We start from the raw sequence: 20,401 nt of genomic DNA, 5'->3' as shown, positions 1-20,401 counted from the left end.
ATATTTCAGCTAAAATTCAAAGTCAAGCGGTGCACTTTCCCTAAATCAACACTAGAGGGCACCGTTGGATACCACCTGGAAGTGCTTAAAATGAAAACAGGCGGCGATTTTACACAAAGGGTGGTGGGAGTGTGGAACAAGCTACCCGGCCATGTTCTTGTAGTTGATACCCTGGCTTCTTTAAAAACAAAAACATCTGGTTATTATCCTCAGATTAATTAGCTACTAACAACAAAAGTGCTTTATGGACCAAATGGTCTCCTCTCATTTTTCAACATTTGTATGTTCTTAAAATAATAATTGAATGAGCAATGCCAAATGATAACCAATTTATTTATTTTCTATTTATTCTAAAAAATACCCAGATCTGCAGCTTCCAAAGTTATGACTGACAGGGAATGACCAGCTTAAGAATTACAGTACACTGTGATTCAGAATCTTTTGAAGAGTCTGTATGTAGAGGCTGCACCTTGCCTCTGAGCTGTCAGGAGCTCAGTGCAGTGCTGTCACAGGGCCTGCGGTAATGTGGGGCGTCTTGCTATCTATGCCTGACAGAATCACACTCCTCTGAGCTCCCTCCTCAGTTGTACTGAGACAGCAGAAAGACAGAATGAGCCACAGTACCATGAATAAAACATAAAGCATAATGAATTCCTGTAACGCAGCCCCACAAAAGAAAAAAATGAATGAGATCCCAGAACTCAGAGCACAGTGGACTTCCAGCTGGAGAACATTGGCCTGTGTACATTTCAAAGACACTTTGGAATCTTTACTGACAGATTTCAGGATTGCAGAGGTCTGTAGTGGCTTAAGAAACAACTGATTTTGGGGGAGCCCAGCAGCAGAAATGCATTCGAATCTTGTCAGCTATAATAAGTTGTTTGACACTAAATATGAGACGTTACAAAGCAAATCATGACCACTGACAAATTTTCATAAAAGTTTCATTGAATTTGATGTGAAACCATTTTGAACAGGATGAATGTTGTCCCTTGAAGATCCCCTTTAGTTTTGGTAAGCATTTTCATAGAGCCGTGAGACCCGACATATAGCACAGCACCTAAAAGTAATTGTTATAGAGCAGCAGTTTCTCCCAGTCTTGCCATTATGATTTGTAGCTTTTGAATACAAAGTGCTTCTTTTTCTTTTTCTACAGACTATTTAAAGTAGTACAAAGAAAGATTTACTGTATATCAAACCAATGCAAAAAAACTCTTTGCTTGCAATTGTAATTGTTATGTTTCACTTTCGATCGACTGTGAACGGATTGTTCCCTAAAAGCCAGTAAGACAGAAAACAAAGCAGAAAGAACAATGCTGTAAAGCACACAAAAATATAAGACCACATGGATTACAAACCTGAAAGGCTTAAACAAACTGTGCTGTGGTTTGTTAAATAAATTCTCATTGGTATTTCAAATTTGTCTTAAGTGATACCAGAGCTGATTTAATGAAAATAAAAAAACATGTGAGGCAATGGTTTTCTTTTGTTTCCCTCATTGTCTAATTGGTCTAATCACAATCTGAGAATTTATAGGCTTTGTGGGCAAAAAAGGCTTTAATATTCAGCAAGTTGGATGGATCCACCCTTTTAGTATATGTTTTAGCTGAACACAGAGAGTTACAGTCAGTATTAATGAAGTCTGGTATTCCTGAGGTAACTGAAACTTGGGGATACCGCACAGTCTGTGTACTGACTGGCGATCAACCACATGTTTGACCAACACTGGCCTGTAACACTGTGGCTCACAGACAACTGCAGGGCCTGAGCAATGAGATATCTGCAATGCAGGAGTCTATATATAGCAGGAGGTGAGAGCGGCAGAGAGGCAGGGAGGGGAAGGGAAAGACTGAGAGAAAAGCAGAAAGAGAAAGAGAGGTGGCGAAGGGAGGTGAGAGAGAGTAAAAGAAAAACATGGGTCTCAGAGGCGGTGTTACCAAATGAACAGATCTGCAAAATCTAGATAATCCAAGGCAAGTTGGGCTACAATTTCTCATGTCAAAATTGGCAAATCTAGTGGGGAGGCACAGTGGCGCAGTGATCAGCATTGCTGCCTCACAGCGCTGGGACCCTGGGTTCAATTCCCATGGTGCTGTCTGTGTGGAGTTTATATGTTCTCGCTGTGTTTGTGTGGGTTTCCACCAGGTACTCTGGGTTCTTCCCACAGTCCATAGACATACTGGTAGGTTAACTGGCTTTTGGGGAAAATTGACCCTGGTGTGAGTGTGTGTTCCCTCCCATGGATCCCGGGATGAATGTCCATCCCCCCTTGCACCCTTCGCCTACTGAATTAGGTTCTGGCTCCCCATCAACCTTGCTTTGGTTAAAGCAGTTAAAAAATGGGTGAATGGCAAATCTAGCAATATGAGTGACTCAGCAGCGAGTGATAACTTCTGATATACACATCACCAAGCCATTGTCCAACATGTTTCTTAGCATAACACCCCCAGCACTCTTCCTGTCATTACACACCATACCATTATAGCATACTTTCACACTGACGCTGTTACTGCCCACATCTCCTGTAGAGCACAGTCATCAGTGAATTCCCTCATATGAACCACTAAGACAGATGTGCACATTGGGAACACCAGGAATCTGGGATTGAAGCAGAAAGCAGTGAAATAGTTGGAGACAAACCGATGAGAATTTGGAAATACGCATTGGTGAAGACAAGAAACTGCATTGCAGTTGCTAAGATGAGATACACCAACCCTACTTGCTGCATATTCAAGGGACACAGAAAAACAGAACTCACAATATTTATATATTCATTCATTCCATTTGCCTTCTGCTCGAAAGACAGCTTTTGGTGGTGCAGGGGAGGTAAGACAGTATGAGAGAACTAGGGTGAAAGGTGGAGGAGGATTGTTGGTGGAAGAGAGGGAGATTTAAAGAGAGGGAAGACAGGGGGAAGGATGGACAGATGGGAATGGAGGGACAGGACAGTGGAGAGAAAACGAGGAGGGGAGAGAAACGAGCGATTTTGTCTAATGGGAGAATTGAACAGGTAGGGGTGATGCAGCCTCAAATTAACATTAAACAGATTAAAGAACATGCTTTATTGATATCTAAAAAAAAAATAGCCAGCAGCCATGTCACCCTGCAACTCACAACTGGTAACCCACTGAAGCTAAGCAGGTGTGAGCCTGGTCAGTACCTGGATGGGAGACCTCCTGGGATAAACTAAGGTTGCTAGGTGTTAGTGGGGCCAGCAGGGGGTGTCCATGTGGGTCCTAATGCCCCAGTATAGTGATGGGGACACTATACTGTAAACAGGCGCAGTCCTTCGGATGAGACGTAAAAATCCCAGGGTGTTTCTCGACAAGAGTAGGGGTGTAAACCTGGTGGCCCTCCTAATAATCCCCATCTATGAATTGGCTACATTACTCTGCTCTCCTCCCCACTGATAGCTGGTGTGTGGGGAGTGCATATGAAGAACATATAAGCTAATCCTCTGGTATCCTTCAAAAAACGTTGTCAAGAATTCGGGGAGTGAGCTGCAGTGGGCCACATGCCAAGCAGCCTTGATTAAAGCAGACCCAGTTAGTTTGAATTCAAGACCAGTGGGTGTGTGAATGGGTTGACATTTGGCAAGTGGCACGTGGATTTGGGGAACATAGCCAGCACTGGGCAAGACTGTGCTACATTTCTAAGAGCCCAGTCTAATTGGAATGGCCACTTCTGACGTAGGGGTAATGCAATTCTGAGGAAACACAAAGCATGTGGTGGAGATGACACAGCAGCACCTCAAGCTGATAGCTTGGCCTTGTGCACGCCAGTCCACAGCTGGCGTGCTGTGGATGCACTGTGGAAAAGCTGGGCAATGCCATGTCAATTTGAAGATGTTCCATTTTCTGTACCAGTACTCCATGTGAGAAGCAGAAAGTCTTGTTTACTTTATGGTCTGATATCTATCCGGTTAAAGAAAAAAAAGTAATTGAATAAAACCTCTCTAAAATACAGCAATTGGTAATTATGCACCAATTGGTAAATATCTTTTAGTGCCAACTGTTTATGTTTTTTTTTTCTTATTTTGCAGTGGTATATTGCGCTCATTGTATATTAACTTTTTTGTCTGTATTTCATTATCAGTTGATACTTTTATCAACACTGTCTTGTATTTGCATGATATATGATGCAACAGCAGTGTCTTTGCTCAGATTCTGAACGCCATAATCATCCAGCTGGGAGAAAAGAGCTCTGAGCACTCCTGTCTGAGTCCCCACAAGAGAAGTCCCCACTGATCAGCTCTTGCTGTGTCCTTAATTTTCCAAGTGAAATGCAATCACAGTCATGTGACACTTTAGTATCGCTTCATTAGCCCTGCAAATGTGGTATTCATCTTTGAAGCTGTTTTGCATGTATCAGAGATGTTCAAATGTTATATTTATTACATATTTAGTGTTTATCGTTATTTATCATTACACTATGCTGGGACATTAGGATCCACATAGAACGCAGGGTGAGCGCCCCCTACTGGTCCCACTAAGACCTCTTCCCTAGCTGCTGTAAAGACTCAGTTGCGGCTTTCCATGGGTGGAGGGAGTTGAATCCTGGGGGGAAAAGATCCATTCTTCAATTCTGGGAAGAACAGTAGAACAGTAGCAACAAAAAAGTCAAACTAAATAGACGTGGGCTGTAAGGAGAGGGACATGTGTTTCAGAGTTCATCTCTGCCAGTGTTTTACGATAAACTGAGATGTATTTTTGCTTGGTTGGCAGAGCGTGGAGACGACCTTGGCGCAGTTCAGGCTCGGCTCTGGGGGGGAGAAGAGATCGCTCAGCAGGTTCTCTGTTCAGGAAAGCCATGCTTAACTGAGCGCCGAGCAGCAGTCCTCTGAGACGCATGCTAATAAAACAATAAATCCATCCCTTGCTGAGCATCTTCACTACCTGATAATTAAATTCACTTTAAAAACGCATTAATAACCTTAAGACAGGCACTAAGGTCATCTTTACTTTAACCCTCTCCATGGTGCTGTAGCTCTTAATGGGTAGGTTTGCAAACGTAAAGCTTTTAAGGGCTGTTTGTTTTTTTTATTTAAAAGACAGGAACAGAAAAAAAATCTAAACTGGTTTGTTAAAATCACTCCAGGTTACTCCCCCACTTTTCAAAAAGAAAAGGTTCTGTACCTGTCACCGATTCAAGAAATCCAAGTTTGAATACTTGAGACCACATTTCCCAAAGCTGAGCTCTTCAAAGATAATTCTCTGTTAGATAATTACACTTGCTGAGTCATTGAAATAGTTCAAGCAGAATCTCAATGTTTGTAAAAATACATATGCCCAGCAACTAAAATTTAATTTTGAGCGGTCACACATTCAGGAAATGGTGTTACAAACACACCTGGTAAATCCCTCACCATAAACACTCTAAGAGAGGAATTAAAAAAAAATTCTTAAATATACACACTACTGTGTGTGAGCTGTAAATTATAATTGAAAATCATCTGACAAAAATGCATGACAATGAAATTTTTAAATAACGGGATTCTGACCATGAAAACTCCAAGATTTGTGTAAAAATGTGAATCGGACTAAACAAGTGATTATTCTAAAAGCGATGTCGCCTACATGGCACAAAAGCAGAGTTTTCACAAGTTCATGTACACTGGTTTTAAATGACAGAAACAGAACAGAATATACGTTACTAGCATATAAAAGCAGGCTGCGCACAGGGCTGGCCTGTTCCCTCTCGTGACTTACACAATCAAAGCCATGGGCCTGGTCAGCCAAATTGCCACTAAACCACAGTGTGTGATTTTGCAGATGAATGAGAGGTAACTCATGTTAAAGCAGACTGATGAACAGACCGATGGGCATAAACATGAAATAAGGCTAATAGGAGGGAGGTTACACTTTTTAAAGAAGAAAACCTGTTGTTTCAGTCAATTAATTTATCCAATACTTTGTATGAGCTTATTGATAAAGTAGTTCTCATCTAGAAAGAATGACTGTTTCCTTTTGTTTAGAATTCTTTTCAAGCAGGCCATTAAACGTGAAAGAGAAAAGTCAAAGAAATAAATCTTCTGGCGGTCTTTTGGATTTACATTCAATTACCATAGACTCATCATTATTTTTCTTTTTTCCGACCTCCGGTGTCTAACAGTTCACCTCAACTTTCATGTTATTTTCTTTTTTAAAAGAAAATATCTATTCCACATGTCTCAGGCTCAACCCCATGAACGAAAGTATCAAATCACAAAATGTGTAGTGTTTGTGACTAACTGAGAACATGACTGATATAATAGGGAAATTTAAGTACTGTACTGTTTCACAAAGATTACCATTGCTGTCTCCAAGCACCGGGGCCCTGGGTTCAATTGGGATGCTATCTGAATGGAGTTTGTACTTTCTCCCCATGTTTACATGAGTTTCTTCCAACAGTCCTTAATTGGCTTAATTAACAGTAAGTAATTGGATCCAGGGAACATTGGCCCTGCTGTGAGTGTGTGTCTGCCTGCGCTGTGATGGGCTGGTATCCTGTCCGGGGTGCACTCTGCCCTGTGCCCGTTGCGTGCCAGGATAGGCTCCAGGTCCCCCAGGAGCCTGAATTGGAAGAAGTGATTAGAAAATGGATGGATGAAAGGATGGATATTTCTACGGGAGAGGGACCTTTGGGAGTCCGTGTTTCCCACATGTGCAGGATTTTCTTCTGCAGTTTGCTTGAGAATACCACTGATGTTTCAAAAATCTGCTAAGAAGTGCAGCTTACTTGCATGCGTGCTGTTGCCAACATCATCCACCCACTGCTAAAATTCTTAAACTGCTTTTCAGCAAATATTTGATTTGCTTTAGAACTTCCAAAATGCAGGTTTTTATTTTCAATCGCAGGCAAACTGCCCTCTCCTTAGCAAATGAATTAGCATGGCAGTTTACCCACAGCTTGCCCTTGGTTCAAACAATGTACGAACAACGTATTCAATGTATTGCTTGCTCACAGCATTTCAAAAGCATCTGTCTAATGTGCACCTCAAGCCGCAGCACTGTTGATGTAACAAGACTCCCTTTTGCACTTTCAATAAAGAAAAGAAAAAGGTTCTGTTTCAATTCTCCTTGACAGTGCAAACTCATGGTCCAGTGCTTAGAACTACGGGTGAAGCACAGTGGGACACTACTGTGAAGATTAAAAACCTGCAAGGGGAACGAGCAAGTTGCTGCACTGAACCATTTCAGGCTTTATGAGCTGCAGACTCTTGCATAACACATGGTGCAGGATATTACACTCCGGGTGCTGTACTTCATTGTGATTAAATTGGCTTGGAATTAAATGTCATTTCTTCTGCTTCATCAGTACAATTTGTACAGGATCTTTCAGCTCATAAATCTTAATGGAGCAATGTAGTCTATGACTATTTCCCCAGTGATGCATGCACACTGAAAACTCATTGGTATCAAGGCAATAAAAAAAGCCAAGGCGCAGGATTGGGTTGTTAAATGGTTTTATTTGGCATTGGGAAGAATGTGCCACTGCAGTGTGTGAGAAGTCAATGCAGCGGTTTTGCAGCACATACATTGTCACAGTTGTTGAGCAAGTGAAGATTGTACAATTCTATTCCAGTGCTTCTGGATACACAGTAAGTGATATTTTCTTTAAGGCAATTCATTAATTTGACAGTCAACAAGCAAACCAGTCTTATCCATCTATATCAAGCTCAAGGTGTGAGGCCATGCAACATGATTTATTGACTGATTGGTTGAATTATATGGATGTAAACCATTTTCTCTTTAAATACGAAAAGCTGCCCCGTCTTCTTCAGATATCAATTCCCCCTCCTCTCTAACATTGTAATTTTCCTCCAGTACCATTTACTCTAACAAAACCCATGAAACTCTAATATTTACCTTTTCATACATTACCTGTTAAGCATTCATTGAAACAATCATATTTCTATCATCTTTCCCTAGTTCTACACTATCCTGAACTGCACTGATCACGTAAGAATTTATACAAAGCCTTGTATTAAATCCAGTGTATTGATTTCTGTAGTATAATGCACAAATGATGACAAAACCTTCTATCACCAGGACAATTTTCTCTAAATGTTGGAGAAAAGACAGTTTGGGAGAATGAAAAGGCTAAGAGGGTGAAAAAAAACTTCTAAAAGAAAATGTTTCTTCTTTTGTTCATATTTATTATGTAACATAATTTAAGGCAGGTGTCTGCAGTAAATGCAAAGTGCTTTCCGTGTCACCCACAGATGCTGAGACCGAGACAGCCTTTGTGCAGCTGACAGGGATCTGTCTACAAATGCCTTAGCCCCTTCACTTCCACGACCTGCCAGAGAAGAAAACAACTTCTCATTGAACGTCTTCATCACTGCAGGCCCTGAAGGCTTGAAAAAATTAAAATGGCATCATGTCAATTTTAAGGAAACCTATGCATTAGCAATCATAAACAGCAGTACCCTGTACCCTTACATCTGATTGAACACCTTAACAAACAAGCACTGAGCAACTGAAATAAGTGGTTGCTTAATGAACAACCATTACCACAAAAGCTACCTTTGTTGCAGACTCAAGGTGCCAATACCAGTGTCTGTAATGATACGTATGTATTTCAATTTTCAACACCATCTGTCATGCATGGCAATAGCTCAAATTTTTTTTCAGGATGCCACCAAAATACATGGCATGTGCTCAACAATACCAATTACGAACAAGGTTCAGAGTATCAGTACAATCTAATATACCAAGATCAAATGCTGTGTTTGCTCGGTTATGGGTCTGACTGCTTAGGAAGACACTACACATTTAAAAGTAACAGTATTTGGGCAGTAAAACTGACCTCTTCATTTCAACATCCTCATACAATGCAACTATCTAAACTAAAGACCAAGGTGCTCAACCTTAGAATCACCACTTGGTTAAGACTTGGAACACCTGTTGTCACCAGGTTGAGATCTGGCTCAGTTTATTCAATGATGGTCAACTGTGGTGCTTCAAATTGTACTGTAGATATTTTCATGTCCAATGATTCCTAAACTTCATTGAACAAATCACCTGCTTCAGGGGTCAAAAATGAAATTGGTCCAAGGATGCAGAAAGCAATGATTTGATGACCCAAAAACTCTGACTTGTGGCTTTCTTAGGTGAGGATTGGCCAGCCTTGATTTAAAGTCTCATATGTGTAATCAGCAATGTATCTTTAATGTCAGGTCTCCCTCAGTTCTCAAATGCCGAACTGTGCCATTTTGGGACTTAAAAGATCAGGTTCACCTATTGGATTATGGACACTGAGGACTGGAGTTAAAAACCCTTGAAGGAAAAAGTGTGGGGCACCAGACCAGAATAAAGTAAAAAATATCTTTCTCATAATTTACCATACAGCTCCATTAGGCATGTTAAAATAAACACCGCCATAATCAGCAAAAGCATCCTGTATTGTCACAATACATCTGAGCCTTTGGAATACAAACATACTTGCCTGTGACAGCTGACCATATAACAGGCCCTGCATGTGCACAGGGCCAGACTATCTGATGTTTTGTCTTCGTTTTTGTCAGGAGGGCTCCTTTGAGTGTTACCTTTGTGTCACAGCTGCTCATTTTAATGTGGTAGGGCCCTGTAAGGCTATGGTTCACTTGAAGCACTTGCTGAGCTTGCACTCATACTACTGTGTCACTGGCTCTACAAGTCTAGAGCACCTCTACCGTCTTCACAAACACATTTCCAAGCATCAAGGGGCCTTCAGCTACCGCAGATGGAAACGGCAATCAAATCTCGTCTTTTGCCCTCGCAGTAAAAGAAACAAAAAAAGGAATTTGTCAGACTTAACACTTTCATGCTCAAGATGCTGACTACATCTCTCTTAGCATGCTTGTGCGTTTGTGCCGATAATGACGTTTTCAAGTTCAGTACTCGTCACAGCTACGTTAGCTAATGTTTCCCTTACTGAGTTGGTCACTAACGTTTCTCAGGTGATATTGATATTAACCATCAAACACTAACTCACCCAGAGACATAAGAATGAAAGCAAAGGGCTGAAAACAATGGAAATAGCCAGCTACCCCTTCGGATACATACAGCCAACTCGCATTATTACATTCAGTGCTGTGCTGAAGGAGTGAGAATCAGGTAAAGAGAAGTGAACAGATACAATTCTCTGGAGACTGTAACGGCACTGAAGCCAAAAATGAGATTTGATGTACCCTACGCAAGAAAGCTAGTGATCTCACGCGTTGAGTGAGAGAGAGGGAGAAAAAAGAGGTACAGACAAAAAGCCAGGTGTACTTAGCCAAATCGAGGGATCAAGAATCGTAGTCTATGTTCAGTCACAGGTCAGGAAGCCGGAGGATCAGACGTTTAATGAGTTTCTCAAAAAGCGAGAGGCAGGCGCTCCACTGGTGAAACCACTACTGAGCGTTGTGGTGATGGTAGTGAACCCTTAAGTATTCTGGGTAGCAGAAGATGTGGTGAAGAGGGAGAGGCGCGATTGGATGATTAGTTAATACGTCGTGGGTTTGTGGGAATTGGAAAGAGCTGGTGTCTGGTTGTCTGGGGTCGTGAGAATGCTTCGGCATTTGCAGGAATGTGTGGTCGTGACAGGGACTCTAGCTTTTTTTTGTTACTATTTCAATGAACGCAAAACCATGTTCACTGTGCCCAGTATATGAGACACTAGGCACTCGGGAGTTAAATTACAGCAGTAAAAAAAAATGGCAGGTCTCCATATTCCTTGGCATCAGCTTTTCCTGAACAGAGAGATCAAAATGACCCTCGAGGCCTTGTGAAGGAGCTGCTGCTACAGTATGCTGTTTCGGTAGCATTTAAAGACAATAATTGTTAGATGTATTGTTGCATGACTGCAGTGTGAGAGTGGAGGGGATAGAACACAGTGTATTTACTGTACAGGTGCATCAATATCAGATCGGAGGGGCACCGGTGTTAAATGTAAGTGCCTGCCGTTAATATATGCATATGCTATGTGTATATGACTACAGCCTTTTACTCCAGAGAAAGATTGTCATTAAACTCTATTGGAGTTCTTTCCATTACCTTTGATGAGATCTGCTCTCACATCTGTGCATGTCTGATCACTGCTCACTTCTTTCTTCTAGTACTTCACCCTCAGCTTTTTGATCTACAGTATCTGTTCAGCATCTTGAAACAGTGCAAATATAAGACTTAGTTTTTGGAGTTTCACAGTGCAATATTTCTTCCTATATTATTTTTGGGACCTCATTTCTTGTTTTTGTACTTGCTCATTCCACAGTGGCTGCCCTGCTGAATCCTGACTATTCGAAGCACATTCAAATGGTGTTTACCATGTCTAGGTGTTAAATGCTATAAAACCGAATTGGTACCTGCTTTCAAAAACTGCAATTAGACATACTGATTGTGTGATTGAATAGCACCTTGGATTAACTGACCTTAGTAATAATACAGTGTATTCTATGGATAAGAAAGTCCTAAGTACTTCACTATGATGTGCTTGTAGATGCTTCACATCAATATCCAAATGAAGATCTCAGGTCAGTGGTAAAAATGCATGCTGATCGCCACTGAATATTCCTGTCTAATTTTGCACGTGCTCACTGTGCTTGTAAATTTAACACCAGGCTCTGCAATGAGGCTTAACGAGCGAGCAGCGTGCATCTTCGTCATGCTTCACTGTGCTTTTAGTGCGATGTACTGTGGCAGTTTGGAGAAACACTGTGGGCAGTCAGGCTTCGCAAGAGCTGCCATCACACCTGATGGGCTTGCTGTGATTTTCTGCTGTCCTTTCCTATACATGAAACAGCATTCAGTGTTGAAAAGTGTCATTTAACATTTTAGATATACAGGGGCGAGGTCTGGCTTGTTTTCCTGTTAAACAGTACAGTCCAGCAACACTTGATTATATTTAAAAATACTATATCCTACTTTAGAATTCCTTTGAAGTATAGCAGGAATTCTTTTTGTAAATGGAGAATGCACTTGTGTCATGAACTATACCGCTAGAGTACAGTTTGGTCATAAATGCTGAACTGTGATTTTTTCAATCTTTTAAGCAGAAATGTCTGAAGTGCCTTTACTTTTATCCTTCTCTGTATCTGCAGCTTATACGTCTTCAAAGAGCGTGTTGGGAAAGTCATTTCTATTTTACGATCTGAGTGTATTTTTACTTAACACTCGTGCTGTTGCGGGGCTGTGGTGCAGTGGCATCGACGAGGGTGTGATGGAGAGGTGTCTGGACATGGGGGGACAGGAATCAGCATGTTTCACCGGAGGAGGCTGGGAGTTTTTTAGCTCTTGCTGGTTGGTGCGGCAGACGGCTCTTTCTTCTCCTCCTTCTCTTCCTCCTCCTCCTCCTCTCCTTCCTCTTCTCCTTCCTCCTCCTCTTTCTCTCCATTCTCCACCTCCTCTTCCTCCTCCTCTCCCTCCTCTTTCTCCTCTTCTTCGGGCTCCTCCAGCTTGGCCCCCATCCTCCTGTACAAGGTGCTGCTGCTCATGGTGTAGGACCTGGCTGCAGAGTAGAGGGAGGACGACACAAGTCCGGGGTAGCCCGACTGCAGGAGTGCACCCCCTACCGAGCTCAGACGGGTCTCCTCGCCTTCCAGCAGCTTCCTGCATTGTGAAGAGGAAGGGACACAAGAACAGAAAGAGAAACTCAGGGGTGAGGCTAGACAGGGGCAAAGAAAAGAGGAGGCAGATAAGGGGAGAGCAACGCTTTTCACTGAACAAATGAATCAGGTGTTGACCGCTCTTCATCTCCTGAGTTTGTTCATCTTATATCCTGCTCAGTTCAGCCGTTCTGGAAAAGGATCCCCAGACAGGTTGCCACAGCTGGATTCCAGAGGTCCTTCAAAGGACAGTTTCATCAGCACACCCCGTTCCTCGCAAGAAAGTCCCGTACCTGTAGGCGGCGATCTCGATGTCCAGAGCCATCTTGACGTTCAGCAGGTCCTGGTACTCCCGCAGGTGGCGAGACATCTCCCCCTTCGTGTTCCGCAGCGCGTTCTCCAGCTGCTGGATCGCATCCTGCAAAAGTGCAAAGACCGCCCCTTCGTCAGGCACACTCCTCCTCGGCTGAACGCACGCATCTTATCCCTGCACTGGGAATATCTGTGAACTGCAGTGTTGTAGCTTTCCAGTGTCCCTTTATGGGGAAATGACACTCTCCCAGTGTCATACAGCACATCCGGTTTTAACCTGTAACTTCTCTAGTTACTAGCTTATTGATGTTTGTCCCATTTTATAATTATTACACATTAACTAGCTGTGTAATCAATGACGTTAAGATTACATTAAGGTAAAACGGATGAAATAGGAGACAATTCTTGTTTTTGATTTGTCCATTAAGGAAATGTGAATCTTAATCTTTTATTAGACACAAGCTCCCCAGTAAAGTGATTATAATTCCTGTGACTGATGTTCTGTTCTGAGCTGTTATGTGCAAGAACAGCAGAATGCTGCTTGCTGTTAAAGGTGTAATTCCCAGCACCAGCACTGCAGACTGGTTGTGGTAGAGCAGCTTGTGCTGTTTAATTGCACTAAGAGCACTTTAACACTGAAATGCACAAACTGTCTCATCGGGTCTCCTGCACCACATCAGTGAGCTTGCAGACCTTACAGTACCAGGAGGGGGCGCCTCCCCCTCACCTGCAGCTCGCTGGTCTCCGCGGCATGGCGGTCCTCCAGCTCCTGCAGCTGCCTCTCCAGTGCCTCGTTGTGGCTGCGCAGGGCCTCGATCTCCAGCGTCCGCGCCTGCATCTGCCTCCGGTACTCGCCCAGCTCCTCCTTCGTCTGCTTGACGGCGTCCGAGTTGCGGGCGGCGGCCTCCGTCACGCTGGCAAACTTGGACTTGTACCAGTCCTCTGCCAGCTGCTGGTTCTTGGCCGACAGGCTCTCGTACTGCGCCCGAATGTCGCGCAGAGCCAGCGCCAGGTCGGGCTTGCTCATATCCATCTCCACCGACACCTGGGCAGGACACAGAGGAGCACCAGCAGAGTGACCAGTTTAATCTCACAGAGCCTCGTGTTCCCCCCACCTTTCCCCTGTGCAAATCCACAAATCTAGGAAGAGCCTGTGCAGAGCAGGTATACAAAGAGAGGAGTGCTTTTGGTTTTGCTTAATTGCTTTATTTTGTTTTTCATTCAACAGCTTGCGTCTTCCTCGTACATAAAAAAGTCACAAGGCCATTCAGGCGAATTTACTTGAGGATCCTTGTGAGAGCATTAAACATAAAAATGTTCCCATTGTATTTTTCGCTTAGCCTGTCAGTAAAAAGTCAGAATGCTTTGACTTTTTGAAATTGTAGGTTTATCCCAGTTAACACGCAGTAGGTCTGTAACTTTGGTTGGTAACTGTTTGTTTTGTGATGAAACTAAAAACACGGCAAAGGTCTCAGAGGACAAGAAAAACTCTTGTTGGCTCTGTGACTTCTGGAATATCTATACCTTCTCCCGCCTCCCCAATTTCAAGCCTTAATGCTTACTGAAATCCCACAGTTTTCCTGACTGAATGCACAGACCAGACCTTCACTACAGCAGTGATGAATGATGGGTGCTGCTGGGGTAACACTGTTGGGGTCCCCCGACATAAGACTGCAGGCTCAGGCTGTAGGTGCCCAGCACCCCAGAATCAAGGCTGTTGTAGCACCGTGAACATCCTAGAGTGCAGAATTCCGAACACACGGGGATTGAAACCAAAACACGATGGTTTTGTGTTTTCAAGATGCGTTTCAAAGACTAAAAATAGAAAATATCATTCCGTTCAATGATCACATCTTTTTCGGACTTCCTAGAACTTCTTTCATGTTGTTACAATGGGAAAACATCAAGGTTCCAGTCCAAGACTGGCCAATCAGAGATAGGCAGTATCAGTTATATTATCTAAAAGCTGCATAAATGTAGCTGGAGTGCACAAGTTTTCAAACAGAGGTGCAAGAGCTTCTAATTGGCCAAAAAGACCACTGATTAAGACTCATTACTTCACACATATGCATTCTCAAATGATGAATAATGATACTATATACATTCATGTCATTCCACCTCGGTTTGGCTTTTGGATTTTGGTTCTGGGCAGTGCTGCAGTAATGTCTGAAAGCTGTGTTTCTTAAAAAAATATATAGATTTTTGCATTGCCAAAAGCCAACTCACGGCGCATCAACACTGGAGTGCTCCATGCACTGCACAGAGCATCCAAAATATCAAGTTCTCCCTAAATCTCTCCTAGAATCCAAGAATATGAAATTATAGAAGGCGGGGAGCCCATTCAATCCTTCTTACTCATTCTATACATCATTTGTGTTTTAATGCCTTTGCATTTTTCTGTCCTTCTTGTAGACATATTGCTTGTGTCATGTAATGGTCCGATACCTCCATGTATTAGACCCCTTTATCTGCATGGCCAATACAAAATATCCAACTGGGTATGGGTTGAGCCTGTGGTTTGTGCTGCTTAGGAGCAAAGCTTCAAAAATGGGGGTTTAAAATAAGGCCCTTTTGGGTTCAAAAACCAAAATAAAGCAATTATGCAAAACCAAACTAATTTTACGTGAGTCCTCTTGTGAGAGGAATCAACATTAAAGGTTCTCATTTTATTTTATTTTTTGCTTAGCCTGTCGGTAAAAAGTCAGAATGCGGTGAATTTTGAACACTCCAATAGAGAGTATTTGATTTGTTCCAACGCTGTCACCAGATCAAGCTGCATCAGCTTGTCTGAGCGGAGACAGAGCTGGGGGCTGCTGAATCGAATTAGTTTCTTTCTATACCTTTTCCCTTGGAAAAGCACAGCAGCTGGTGTTAATTTTACTAGTGCAGTGTGCTCCCCAGAGGCCGGTTTAACATTCAGAGCAGAGAAACGTTACAGCAGGAGACAGAAAGAGACCGAGGGAAAAGGTTCCACTGTTTATCTCACTGGAAAGGTTTGTCCTTAATCATCATTTGTTTTAAAAGGAGCGATGCACAGCAGGGGCTGGGGCTCTGCACTACTCACTGACAGGCTGTGGGTTTAGGGCCCCACTGCAGACGCTACAGTTGGAATATTATGGTTATTTACAGTACAGTATGTGTTTAGTAGACATTCCTTCCCAGCTGGCAATTACGTTTACAGTGTGTTGTTCCTTTAATCAAGACACTTCACCCCAGTTGCTCTAGTCCACCCAGGAAGGGAAGACTAGGGTTCCAGCCTGGGGAACCCACATGTACCAGCCCAAATCACACCCCAGAAACAGGGAGGGGCTGTGGCCTGGCTGGCCGCAGGCTTTGTGTGGACGTTACTGCTACCCTCTCTGAAAGTCAGGACAAAACAGTTCGCAAAGTTTTGAAACGTTTCTGTAAGAATACACAATCACGCACAGGAAGATAATGAGATGCTGTTGTGTTGTCTATGTGCTTTGAGTTTACAGTGTTCCTCTACCTGTGGTAATAGGATACCACAGAACTGCAGGTCTTTTGATTACTAAGAATATACCACAATCTGACGACACATTTTTGCCTTGTTGTGGTTCATCTTAATAAAATGCCCTTTTCTAGATGAAAGCTGGTTACCTTTTCCAGCTGGACTTGCAGTGTCTCTCGGATCTCTGTTTCTCTGTCTTTTTATTCATATCAATAGTGGATTAGGAATGAAAGGTGGAGCTTTTGGGTGTTTGGGTGAAGATTATAGCATTAGGAACTATGAAAAGGCCAAGCAACTGCGCACTACAAGGTCAAACCTAGTGCTCGTGGAAAAGGAGCAAAGAGACAGCCTTCATTCTGTCACGGTGCGGGTGAAAATTATTTTATTGGATGTACTTCCAAACCCTATACCAGCCTTGCCCAGCCAGTTCCTACAATCCATTTCCCTATGAATTCTGAATACATAGAAAGCAGGTGAATGACCTGCCCATTAGTAATACACAAGATTTTCACTTTCATTAAATTTCATTAATGTTGAAAACCAAAATTTATTTCATTAAATAAAAATGGAGAGCGATTTTATTACTTTTTTACTCCCCATAATGTATAAATAAATCACCGTACTGCACCTCAATATAAATGTCATTATTTATAGACGTCCTTTATATTGTTTTATATGGTCACCTAGAGCACATCAATTATTGAAAGTTGAAATGCAGAGGTCTGAATTCTAAAATGTTTTCTTTGTTACTAGATACATTAGAAATCGACGCGTGCTGATGCAACTAGGGGAAAAGGGAGACTTCTGCACTATTTAACTGCGGAAACTCTAGAGATCTGGCAATAATCCTGTAGCTGGTAGCGAGGCGATGCTGGAACGGAATTCTTCAGTTGTTTGTCTGAGCGATACAGAAGGACACGCGACGTCCTCCTCGGTGCCACACCTAGAATTATGCGCTACTGTTCATCTGCGGCTCTGCGCGAGTATTTCCCCCGGGACCACTGCGATCCTCAGGAGACTGGCGAGTTAAAGCAGCGACACGTTATTACGGGGATTTCAAAATTGCTGATGTATGGAAGGCAGCAGCACATCTGCGTATTTATGTTCTCTGCGATGCGTTTAATTCATTCTTGCTTCTTCTTTTCTCCCAGACCAGAAAAAAAAGTCTAATGAAGCTTCAGTTTGGGTAATTGCATTGCGTCTTTTGCCCTGTTCTCCTGCGTAGAGAAATGACTTCTGCAGCCAATCGAGTTTAAATGGAATGCTAATAATGTCTCCTCTCAGCTTGAGCGCCGCACAGGGCTGGATTTGCTGAGCTCCCGAGTTGGCGCAGCCGGCTGTGACCGCAGTGCCTGGGAAGTTTGGAGCGGGGACACCCCGGAACGCGAAGCGGAACGGAGACGCAGCAGGAAGCAATAAGCAAATGCAAGCCAGAAAATTCACTTAATTTCACATCTGATGTCCGGCGGACATGGACCTGCGTAATCTCGAATCGTGTCAGAGCGCGTCGCCATTATTTGTGCATTAAATGGGGTCTAACAGAACCTAAAACACGCAATTACGTGTCAGGGAGAAAACTGTCAACCTTCATGGAGGATATAAAAGGCACTCTGGGGGAAGCACTGCTCTGATTAACCCCCTTCAGATGTGTGACATGAGCCTTATTGCTGTATGATGTTTCTGGGGCGCTATATCCTACCTGGGACGCCTGCATGGAAGTCTGCAACTCCTGCACCTCCTCCTCGTGCACTTTCCTGAGGAAGGCGATCTCGTCCAGCAGCGACTCGACCTTCTTCTCCAGCTCCAGGCGAGCGAGCGTGGCGTCGTCCACATCCTTGCGGTATCCCTTCAGCGTGCCCTCCGCCTCCTCCCGCAGCCGCGTCTCCTCGCCCAGCCTGTCCTTGACGCGCTCCAGCCCCTCGCTCATCTGCACGCAGTCCAGGTGCATCTGGCTCTTCTCGTGGGTCAGCTCCTCCACGCGGGCCCGCAGCTCCCGGATCTCCTGCTCGTAGAGCTCGTGGAGGCGGGAGGGCTCGGACTGCCGCTGGCGCAGGAGGGTGACCTCGGCCTCCAGGACCTTGTTCTGCTGCTCCAGCTGGTGGACCCTCTCGATGAAAGTCACGAAGCGGTCGTTCAGCCCCTGCAGCTGCTCCTTCTCGTTGGTCCTGATGATCTTGAGCTCGTTGGTCACCGCCGTGGACTGGGAGAGCTCGAAGCTCTCCGGCAGGGCGGAGTACGTGGCTCGCCCTGTCCCGATCTTGCGGTAGGCAGACGAGGAGACCCCCGAGGACGAGACATAGTTGCGGGAATGCAGGGTCGGGCCGGTCCGGTAAACGGAGGCTCGGGAGGGGCTGCTGCTGACGGAGACCCGCGCTGAAACTCGAGGAGCGTCCCCGAATATCTTCCGATAGGAGCTGGTGGAGTAGATATCGGTGGAATAACTCATCGTGTCGTGACGGTGTCCTCCCCTGTTTCTTCCGACAGCCGGTTGCAAGAGAGCGAGTGAGTGTGACCGACAGCGAAGGACGGAGAGACGCAACTGCTGCCTCGCAGGTCAGCTGCATTTATACCGCGGCGCCCGCCGCATCGTTTGACGTGCTGGGCAAGGAGGCGGGGTAGACGGGCAAATCTGCAAACATCTGCAAAAAAATGCCCAATTCCGCTGAGGGGGAAAAAAGGAGAGAAAAAAAACTCCAGACGCGTTTTTTTTTTATTTCGCCTTCGATGTTTCACCCCTTTCCACACCGTTGGTGCAACAAACAAACGCAAAAACGACGATGCCACGAAAAATGCCACATCATACCAACAAGTAGAGTAGTAAGATCAGCCGGTTGATGAGTGTTGCTTACAATAGTTACGCCCAAGTAAAAATCCCGAGAATCAAAAACCTAGAGACTGGAACCAAATGATGCCGCTGCGTCTAGCTGAAGTCACGTGACGGCCAACACCCATTTCTGAAAAGGCTCGAGTCACAGCAGTTACTACTTTTCAAGAACTTCAACGCAAATTCGCTGTCCCCCCCGTGATATTGACTCCGTGGCTCCACGTACACGTCTGTGCGTTCACACATTTCAAATAAATAAGAATAATGCGTTCAGCCCTGAGAGCTCCCGGGTGCAGGAGGCCGTGGCTGGAAAACTAAGGCAAGAGCGTGACGAGAACGGTGGTGATGTACAGTCTGCCAGCTTTCAAAGAGTTATTTGTCAAAAAATAAAAGGATTCTAGTGACTGGGGGGCTTAAACACTCCCTGGGTTCTTATTTATTACTAGCTCGATGTATGCAACGCTTTTGAATTTCATCCTAGCTGTTAACGCACCATATCGATCACGTGAATTAGTCATTGCTCCGTATGGATTGCAGAACGGTGGTTATGTGCGATCCTAGCATATCATGCCATTAATGCATTTAGGCTTGAAAAGATGTTTCTTCACTCCGGATCCTTGCAGGCGGGGGAGTGGGGGCGTGTGTGGGGGGGGATAAATTCTGACTGCAGAGTTGTGAATTCAGAAGTACCAGCGACGAGGAGAGAAAAGACAGGTTTATTGCCTTCAAGCAGAAAAGGAGGGCGGGGGAATCAATGAGGGGAAAAAATCCATTCCCTTTTTGGCAACTGCTTAAAGACTTTAAAGACGGGAAGGATGCGCGGTGCTTTTCAAGGGTTTCATCGCGATCATACCACCAAACCGGACCCTATTCCCTTACCCCCGTTGGAAAGATGATAACATTTCCTCTCCTGTCAGAGTTTCTTGCGGAATGATTTGAATACATGCTGCACAGTGCGCCAAACGCTCGCTCCCTGCAATGCCTGCATATGAGATGAGATCGCGGTTATATTGAAGTGTCCAGTGTATGAGGGTGGAGGCGGGACTGAGCGAATGAAGGTCAGTCCGTCTCCAAAACCCATCGATTGCCACTACGTCTCCTGTCGAAGAAGAACCGCAGTAAAAGATTTTTTTAGATAAAATTAGAAAATAAGTACCGTGTTTGTAGAATATTATATGGATAATATATATATATATTTGAATGGGCAAAAAAAAATCGTATTTACTTTCCTGAACGATATCACAAAAGA

At 44.0% G+C, this 20,401-nt stretch overlaps 1 protein-coding gene across 1 annotated transcript; it reads right to left on the bottom strand.

The window, feature by feature from the left end:
* Window positions 1-7,427: 7,427 nt before the first annotated feature.
* On the bottom strand, window positions 7,428-18,902 carry neff1 (neuronal intermediate filament family member 1). The gene is made up of 4 exons (XM_088624414.1): window positions 18,028-18,902; window positions 13,587-13,904; window positions 12,841-12,965; window positions 7,428-12,551 (listed from the first exon to the last, which is right to left on the bottom strand). The coding sequence occupies exons 1-4, from the start codon at window positions 18,772-18,774 to the stop codon at window positions 12,230-12,232; spliced, it is 1,512 nt and encodes a 503-aa protein (XP_088480540.1). The 5' UTR covers window positions 18,775-18,902; the 3' UTR covers window positions 7,428-12,229.
* Window positions 18,903-20,401: the final 1,499 nt, after the last annotated feature.

This window comes from Lepisosteus platostomus, chromosome 3, assembly GCF_059453375.1.
Source record: "Lepisosteus platostomus isolate fLepPlt1 chromosome 3, fLepPlt1.hap1, whole genome shotgun sequence".
Taxonomy (NCBI): domain Eukaryota; kingdom Metazoa; phylum Chordata; class Actinopteri; order Semionotiformes; family Lepisosteidae; genus Lepisosteus; species Lepisosteus platostomus.
The sequence above is the reverse complement of the archived record's forward strand: the minus strand, read 5'-3'. Positions and strand labels throughout refer to the sequence as shown.

Coding starts and splice junctions, on each gene's coding strand:
- neff1 (XM_088624414.1), bottom strand. CDS start 18,774: ATGAGTTATTCCACCGATATCTACTCCACCAGCTCCTATCGGAAGATA. Junction 12,966..13,586: donor CGGAGACCAGCGAGCTGCAG/GTGAGGGGGAGG, acceptor GCACTTTTGCAG/GATGCGATCCAGCAGCTGGA. Junction 12,552..12,840: donor ATCGAGATCGCCGCCTACAG/GTACGGGACTTT, acceptor TTCACAATGCAG/GAAGCTGCTGGAAGGCGAGG.